This window comes from Indicator indicator, chromosome Z (assembly GCF_027791375.1).
Source record: "Indicator indicator isolate 239-I01 chromosome Z, UM_Iind_1.1, whole genome shotgun sequence".
Classification (NCBI taxonomy): Eukaryota; Metazoa; Chordata; class Aves; order Piciformes; family Indicatoridae; genus Indicator; species Indicator indicator.
The window spans coordinates 63,205,724-63,214,901 of NC_072053.1; the positions used below are offsets into that span (position 1 = coordinate 63,205,724).

The 9,178-nt window shown below is 43.1% G+C and overlaps 1 protein-coding gene across 1 annotated transcript in view; it reads left to right on the forward strand.

Moving 5' to 3' along the window:
• The window catches only part of CPLX1 (complexin 1), a 99,887-nt gene extending 95,580 nt beyond the window's left edge, over positions 1–4,307 (forward strand). Inside the window, exon 3 of the mRNA XM_054397605.1 lies at positions 4,110–4,307. Coding sequence (XP_054253580.1) covers positions 4,110–4,307 — 198 coding nt within the window. The remainder of the gene's footprint in view (positions 1–4,109) is intronic.
• The last annotated feature ends 4,871 nt before the right edge of the window (positions 4,308–9,178 follow it).

Genomic DNA, 9,178 nt, shown 5'->3' on the forward strand with positions numbered 1-9,178 from the left:
CCCCCAAGTCCCTCTCCTCAGGGCTGCTTTCTAGCCAGTCACTGCCCAGCCTGGATTTGTGCTTGGGATTGCCTCGACCCAGATGCAGAACCCTGCACTTGATCTTGTTGAACCTCATGAGGTTGGCTTGTGCCCACCTCTCCATCCTGTCAAGGTGCCTCTGGATGGCATTCCTTCCCTCCAGGATGACATATAGGTGCCTCTGTTCCTCTCAGGAGAGACTCACCACTAACAATTACCCTCCTCTTTTTCTTTATGGTACTAGTCCTGATGCAAGGTGGGGACTGATTTGCTTTAGGCATCCCCTCAGACGGTACCTCTTCTGCCTTCACGTTAACATTGCCCTCAACTTTTAATGCCTCATACTTGCTGTGCAAGGGCAACAGGGGAGGCAAGGGAGGGCTGGAATGGATTCCCCATGCCTTTCCTCACAGGGACCTGTATCCATTCTCCCCTGCTTCCTGGGTCACCTCCGTCTACTAGGGAGGTCTGTAAAGCCTGCTCCCACATGTCTAACTCCCTTTCACCTTCCCTTATAGTCCTGAGTCTTACCACTTCCGTTAGCTTGGCCAACAGGTTAAGCAGATAATTAACCTGGTCACACCTAACACAGGTGTTGTCTCCATTACCCTCCATTTCGAGTGCCAGGCTCCAGCACTCTCTGGAGCTAGCAGCCTGGACACTGCATGCTTGGACTCTGCCTGGGTACCCATTGTTTTTCTAGTAGCCTTTGGCCAAGTTGTAACCGTGGCTGGATCTCTTCATGCAAATGAAATCGTTTGCAGGTTTTTTTTTTTAAATATATATATTCCACCTGACTACTATGTTTTACCCAGGCTACTGCAGAGGATTCTGCACTCTGTCACCTGACCCAGCACGCACTGCCTGCTGCGATCCGATCACAGAACAGCGCTCTTGCCAAATGGCAGTCGAGGCTGCGTTCTCCCCACGATTACATTCCCCGTGGCTGACGACACCCTCCCGAGCAGGCACGCGAGAAGATGACCCTGCCAGTCCTCGCTGTCTGTCGAGGTCCTCCTGATGAGAAAAGCCCCAAAAAGAAACCAAAATAAAGCACCTCTCAGCTCGAGCACGCCGGTCCCAGTGCCAGTCCCAGGTTGTTCTCTTGCCAAATGTCAACCAGACAACCAGGCAGTCAGGCCCAGACAGTGGGTATATGAAAGGCAGGTTCTGCATGACTAACCTGATCTCCTCCTACAATAAGGTGAGCTGCCCAGTGGATGAGGGAAGTGTTGTGGACAGTGTCTCCCTGGGCTTTAGTAAAGCCTTTGACACTGTCTCCCACAGCATTCTCCTTCAGAAACTCATAGCACAAGGCTTGGAGAAGTGCCCTCTGCACTGAACAAAAGACTGTCTGGATGGCCAGGCCCGAAGAGTGCTGGTGAATGGAGTTCAGTCTGACTGGCACCCGGTCACAAGCAGGGTTCCCCAGGGTTCTGTACTGGGGCCTCTCCTCTTTAATATCTTTGTTAATGATTTGAAGGAGGGGATTGAGTGCACCCTCAGTAAACTTGGAGACAACACCAAACCAGGTGGGTGTGTCATTCTGCTAGAGGGCAGGGAGGGTTTACAGTGGGGTCTGGACAGATTAGGCCAGTGGGCCAAGGTTAATTGTATGAGGTTCAACAAGGACAGGTCCTCCACCTGGGTCTCAACAACCCCGTGGTAAGCTACAGACTTGGAGATGTGTGGTTGGAAAGCTGCAACTTGGAGTGGAGCCTGGTGGTCTTGATTGATAGTTGACTGAATATGAGTCAGCAGTGTGCCCAGGTGGCCAAGAGAGCCAGCGGCATCCTGGCTTGTACTGGAAACACTGTGGCCAGCAAGAACAGGGAGATGATCATTCTCCTGCACTCAGCACTGGTGAGGCCACACCTCAAGTATTGTATTCAGTTCTGGCCCTCGCTATGAGGAGATTGAGGTGCTGGAGCGTGTTCAGAGAGTACAATGAGGCTTGTGAAAGACCTGGAGCACATGGCCGGTGAGGAGCTCCTGAGGGAGCTGGGGTTGCTCAATAGTAACACTGAATTCTCAAAAATTGTTCTTTATTATAAAAACTGCTTCGATGCAATATCATCATTCTCCACGAGGAGCATACTTTTGTCCAAAGTAAATTTATATTTGGGTGTTACATATGTACTTGGGCAAAAAGGCTTGTTTCTATGTGTTGCAGTATCACTACATGTAGGAACCAAGAAAAAATGATTTGGCATTTGTACCAGTGTGCTGGAAAAATAGAATCTCCCTTTCCTCAATGCCCTTTTACAGTGAAAAATGTCTTTCCAGGCTACATATTGCCCCACTCTGTTAAATGCTCCATAAGACTGGCTGTATCTTATAAGAGCTTGGGCCTGAGAACAACCAATAGAGGCTTTGTGAGGAAGCATGTCAACTCAAGCTGAGAAGTACAGTGCTAATTCCTTCATATAATCTTTGAGCTTTCCTCTGTCCTAGCACACGATAGTCCAGAGTGCTTGTTTTTGTTCTACAGTTTCTTGTGGCCTGGGTGGTTGCTGATCAAGCTCATGAGCTAGATGATCAATCCATCATGAGCTGATGCTTATTTTCAGATGAAGGATTTGAATACTTGCAGGGGACCTGTGTGTTCTTATGGTTTGTGTTGTCTCCACTTCTGCTTTTCTCATCTGCTTGGCAAAGGAAGGCAAAGGCTGTGGATGAATTAAACTGGTAATCACCTAGTGATATCTACCTGTGTCTTGAGAAAGAGTGTCAGCCAGCCAGACTGTCCACAGCCTAGCAATGTATATCATTCCCACTGCAGTGGTCGCTGGTCCTGTGTTGGATCCTCGTTGTGGTGTTCAGCCTTGTTACTACAAGTCAATCAATCAAATGTTTCCTTTGCCTTAGATCTGAATGGAGACGTCATTTCTCTTGGAGATGTCTCCCATGAAATCTGATGTGACTGGCATCCACTAGGTATAATAGTCATCAGACATGTCCTTAATTGAACAGTTTGGCTTGAAGGAGCTGATTTAGAGAACTAGGCAGTTTTAAATGGCTGGTTTCAACCTCGCAGGTTGTTACCTTAAGTTTTAATGATGATGGAGAAATTAAGCAAATATTGCCTTTGCTCAGAAACGTTTAGGAATTCATTGTCAAATACAAGAGCCCTTTGAAATCAGAAAGTCATAACAGCAACAATAAGTGTTTACTGATAAACAATTTAGTCTATTATTAATGAAAAAAAAAATTAAGACACAAAATAATTAAAAGAGCACCTACTTAATGTTTATTCAGTATTGATACTAACAAATACTCATTACTTTGTACCGACCTAATTATTTCATGTTTTTGAAATCATATCATACACCCTGAGAAGTGCAGAGTTCAGTGTTGAAACACAAAGTTGCTCCTGAATGTTTGTTTTCACTAGGAGGACTTTCTGTCCCACTTACTCCAAGAGAAAAGGAATGAGTTTGTGTATTGTATCTCCCACATAAGAATACCTAAACCTGTCATTTTCTCTGTAGTCTGCCTGTCTGTCTTGCCCTGTTTGCTTTCTTGTATTGATATTTTTTTCCCTGTAATTTTACCACATCCATAAACCTTTACTACAAAATGCTGCAGATGGAGTTTCAAAATCATTGTAGATGATGGACTTGAGCATCAGACTTGTTAACATTAGAAAAGGAGGATCATAGCCAGTAGAAAGCCACCCCAAAAGTTTACTAACATAGATTTTCTATCATCTTTACTAGGCCTGTGTTTGTATAGTCCCCAAAAGGAGGATCATAGCCAGTAGAAAGCCACCCCAAAAGTTTACTATCATAGATTTTGTATCATCTTTGCTAGGCCCATGGCTGCATAGTCCCAAATTCACTCCTATGTTTGTTTCATGTAATTTGAGCATCTGACTATCTCATCTTATGAGAGCCATCCATTCAGTGGGCTTTACTTAGCTGGGAGTTGTTAGGATGGATAATTTGGGTATCAGAGTAAAAGAGCAAACTGAGACTATTAACAGTGATGTTCATACTGCAGAGTATGAGGCACCATGTGTGATGACTGGCTTCATCAGTCATCCTACTCAGTGAGTGACTAACAATGTGTTATCTCTCCCCCTGCAGTATGGGATAAAGAAGAAAGAAGAGAAGGAGGCAGAGGCCCAGGCTTCACTGGAAGCTAATGCTGAAGGGAGTCTGACACGCCCAAAGAAGGCAATCCCTCCTGGCTGTGGGGATGAGGAGGAGGAGGAAGACGAGAGCATTCTAAACACAGTCATCAAATACCTACCGGGGCCCCTGCAGGACATGCTCAAGAAGTAATAGTGGCAGACTGTTAGATGGGCATACACAGTACTGCAAAGGATTTCTCTTTTGCCCAATGGGGATTTACAGTCTTGCCATCCATCATGCAGGCTCCACCACGTCTGCCCTCTACTGCTCCCTTTGCTTCCCACTCCCTTCTGATTGCCTCTTTCCCTTCCCCTTCCTCCACTGCAAGACTCATCCATTCCTTTTTTTGTACATAGTCACATCCAGTAGATGCCTCTGAATGGATGTAAAGATTAAAAAGCTGCAGACTACACAACTTTTATTATAAGCCATAGTACTATGTATGTTAAATAAGGCAACTGTGCATTATTAAGGATAGAAAAGGAACAGCCTCATGTGCATTTCTGTCCAAAGCAGAAGGAGTGCTCAAAAAGTGTGAACAATGGCCTCTTTAACTTTTTTTAATTCTCCTTTTATTATTTTTTAAAATAATTATTAGTCATTGTTTTTAACATTCTTATTGATTGGTTCACACTAGCCATTTATTGTTGAGCACATTTGTCCTTCTAAGGGATGTCTCCGTTATCCCCTGAAAGCAGAGCTTTTCTGTTTTAATTCCATCAGTGGCATAAATAGCTGACCACTCAGGACTGTGAAAGAAGTGAGTCATCTTCCCTTAGATACCTGTAGAAGGTATATGCCTCAGAATCTGAGCAAGAGTCATGTTACTTTGGGAATGAGCCATAAACTTAACTGAAGGAGCATGTTTGATTACAGAGTTGCTATATACAGAGTTGAAAACACAGGAGAGTGTATGATGCTCTGAGAGAGGACTGTCCCAACCACTTTGAAGGTAGTGACCAAGTACACAGACTGCTCTGGTTAGCTAACCTTCCTCTTTCTGCCCAGTACCATATTCAGCTGTCCCATTCCCAGCAGTGCTTGCAGGATGGACCTGCAGTTTCTATTTGTTTGTTGCAGCTGTGTCCTGCCCACACCGTCCTGAAGTGTAAGAGAGTGCTGTGTCCTAAGTGTTAGCCGTGGTGCTGGAGATCCAGGTTAAGGTAGTGACCTTGTGAACTCTGTGCCTTTAGCAGCATCCCTCATAACAGGAAAAAATACCATAAAAGAGAAGAAATTTATTTACTTTGCCCTCCTCACTCAGTTCTTATGCAGGTGTGACAGTCTTCACAAATAACTTCAATCATAAGTTTCTACTGAATCCAAGGTGAAGGCTGAGGAAGTTTTACTGATCTACAAGTCAGAATCAGCTGCTAAAGATATGACTTATTTCAGTCTGAATCTGCAAACAAGACATACTCATTCAAGTATAGGCTGCCAAGAGCTTCTGAGGGAAAAGAGGAAGCAGGTTTTACTCTTTCAGATAATGTCAGTGATTTTTGCCCTAACTTTGGTTTGAAGATGTGTGTTTTCCCCCTAAAACTTTTATGACCCAGAGCACTCTATATCTGCAGTACTGAGCAATTTACCCTTTTCTTGGAAGGGTGTCCTACTCACCCCATGCAAATTCAGCAACTAGTAATTTGAGTCTATTTAAGTAAGCCTCAGAGAACTGAAAATTCTCCATCACAAAAGCAGCAGCTTTTTTTAATGCGCTGCCACAGAGGGAACTAAATCCAACACCCCTAAAAATTAAAAGGCAGAAGCTGCCTCTTTGCTTCAGCCACTTGTTGGTAGACAGATTTTCTAGCCCAGGTCATACTGACACGCTGACATCAATGCTTTTGAAATCATACGAGTAATCTCTTTGGTCTGTGTCCTCTAACATATAAGTAGAACCCACAGAAATATGTCCCTGCTAAAACACATCTGCTCATGTTTCCCCCTAGCCTTGCACTGAAGAGCTCTGCAAAGAAAGAAAGAAAGAAATGAAGAGGATGAGCTCATTTTGCTCTGCTTAGGCTTTCTCTGCCACTTGCTTGTTGACCTTTTCCTAGCTCCTATTATGTACTCCCTTCCTCAGATAGCGAACTACTGCTCTTGACATAGAATCAGAAATTTCTGCCTGGTATCCTCCTTGCAGAATGGTATTGCAAATTACTTGTATGTTTTTTGTCTCCCTGGTAGCTTGATGTGCGTGTGTGTGCATGTGGGGAAGGTGAGGAAAAGAAGAAAGGGAGAAGACAGAGAAAGGAAGGTGTTTGGTGGGGTTTTGTTTGGTTGGTTTTTTGGGTTTGTTTGGTTTTGGTTTTGGTTTTCTTGTGTGTGAACATGTGGATCCAAACCCCACAGATGGCAGTAATAGCTCTGTGCTGAGTTTGTTAGGGAAGGTGGTTTAATAAATTATTTATTAATTAATGTTTACTAACTCTTTTTCATTTTGGGAACTTCCCAGCCATATCAGCACTTCTACAACCTCAGCTCTCCACACCCACTGCAGCCCTTCCTTTCCATCTTTGGTGGATGGCAGAGAGTTTGGGCAGGTGTGAGTTGATAGTTCACATTTTAATGTCCTTTTTCTTTCAAAAAACATCACAGAAGATCTACCATAGGTGCTGGACAGATTTTGTTTGGTTTTGCCTCACATAACTTTTGGCAACTTGCGTGGGTTCTGGACCTCTTCTAAACTCATTCATCTGTCCCTGAAGTGCCTAAGCCACTCTGAACAGACTCCAGAGCAGGCACTCTCCTCTCTCTTTTCCTTTCCCACTCTCAGCTGGCAACATGAGACATAAACACCTTTGGCTCATGTATGGATGTGAGAAGCATTGTCTTAGACAGTTTCTCACTCAGCACTCAAGCAGGTGTTGAAGCACTTAAGACCAAAGAGAAGCATGATTCATTGTTTGGATTCTGAATATTTCTCTGTTTCCATGTCATTGTTTTATTTGCATCACTGGTCTGTTCAATCTCAGGTAAATGAGGTCTTTTGGGTTTTAAACTAGTTTTTATTTTCACAGAAAGGTTGGTGGCTAGACACTGCAGCCATTTTTCTTCATGGCTTCAAGATCTTATTGGTTAGTAAAAAGGGCCTCCAAATCTGGAGGGTAAAATGTGCTGTTGACCTTGTGGGCTCACACTTATATTTAGAGAAAGCCATATTAAATCAGACTGCAATATAAATTATGAATGCTACTCTGCTGTTTAAAATAAGTAAAACAAATTATAAGATCATGTGCTAAATCACTTTGGAGTTCCTTTGTGTTTCTAGTGTCATATGCTGACCTAAGTCTCTCCCAGCCCATCTCCTTCATCAAGAAAGACAAATGTTGAATACATCTTTTTGGCAAGCTTACTGTGCTAGAATAAGCATTGTCGGAAATTAGCTGTTGTGACCTCAGATGTAGTGTCTTATGTATCTGAAAGTTATCTGTATCTGTTCTGAATATATGTTGTCAAGAGAACTGTTTCTTCGTGCACTGAGTTAGTAAAATATTTCAGTACTGTCATTAGAAAATTGTTTTCTCTCTCTGTGTTTCACACACACAGGACAACATTCAGCTTAGCTGTGCATTTTCTAGGAGAAGCTCTCTCCAGCTTGCTTTCAGATGCATGCAGTACTCTCCAAACAACTGGAAGATTATTCAACGCAGAAACTTTGTGAATGTGAATTTCATTTATTATGTCCCTGCTACTTCCTCTTGCATGATGTGGATAAATGGTATGATGTTCTTTTAAAATGAAATCACAGCCAATAAAAAAAAGTGGTTCCATAAATTTTTTGCATTGCTTTCCTGTGAAGAGCGTACCAGGCTGCACTTTGACATCAAAGTATGAATGCTGATATACAAATTGAATGGTAACTGAATCAAGGAGAGGCGTGGATATTATATTATTTGAATGTATACGTTCATTTTCTCATTTGCCCAAAAACACTGATGAGCTTTGACATCTACAGGGCATTATCAAATCTTAAATAAGTTCTGTTCTTAGAAACTATTTTGCCTTAGGAAGAGAGGAATGTCATTCCTTTCTAAGAAACACATGTGAGAATGTGTTTGAGTCTTCACGTATAAAAAAGAGTTAAAAAGCTGATTTGCAATGACATCAAATATATCTCTTGATTTAAAATTTGTGCTATATGCAAAACTCTTTGGATGGAAAGTTGCACACAGCTAAGCCTCAGAGACAAGTCAGTAGTTAGGTTCAGCATAAAAGCATTAGCTCATGTAGGAAAAAGAAATAACTATACATCTCATAGGAAATACTGATAACCTTTCCTCTAGGAAAGCTCTTCCTTAGAATCATTGTGTGGTGATGTGTTTGGGTTTGTTTTTTGTTTGGTTGTTTTTTTTTAAACTAACAAAAGCTGCCACAGGATTGTCACAGGGAATCAGCACATACTATTTACATTCCATATCACTTGATCAGACTTTGAGCCCAGCACTGCTAAAGACAACATGCTAATGCTACTGCAGCCTTGCAGAATCACAGAAACGTTCGGGTTGGGAAAGACCCACAGGATCACCGAGACCAACCGATAGCCCTACTCTTCAAGGTTTACCCCTAAACCATGTCCCTAAGCACCACATCTAAATGACCTTTAAACACATCCAGGGTTGCTGTCTCAACAGCCTGTTCCAGTGTCTGACTACCCTTTCTGTGATTTTTTTTTCCTAATGTCCAGTCTAAACCAGCAGAGTTGCAGCTTGAGACTGTTCCCTCTTGTTCTGTCACTAATTACCTGGGAGAAGAGACCAGCACCAGTCTCTCCACAGTATCCTTTCAGGTAGTTGTAGACAGCCACGAGGTCTTCCCTCAGCCTCCTCTTTTTCAAGCTAAACAGCCCCAGCTCCTTCAGTTGCAATTAATAAGATTTATTCTCCAGGCCCCTCGGCTTCATTGCCCTCCTCTGCACTCACTCCGGCACCTCCACATCTCTCTTATATTGAGGTGCCCAAAACTGGACACAGTACTCAAGGTGTGGCCTCACCAGAGCTGAGTAGAAGGGGACAGTCACC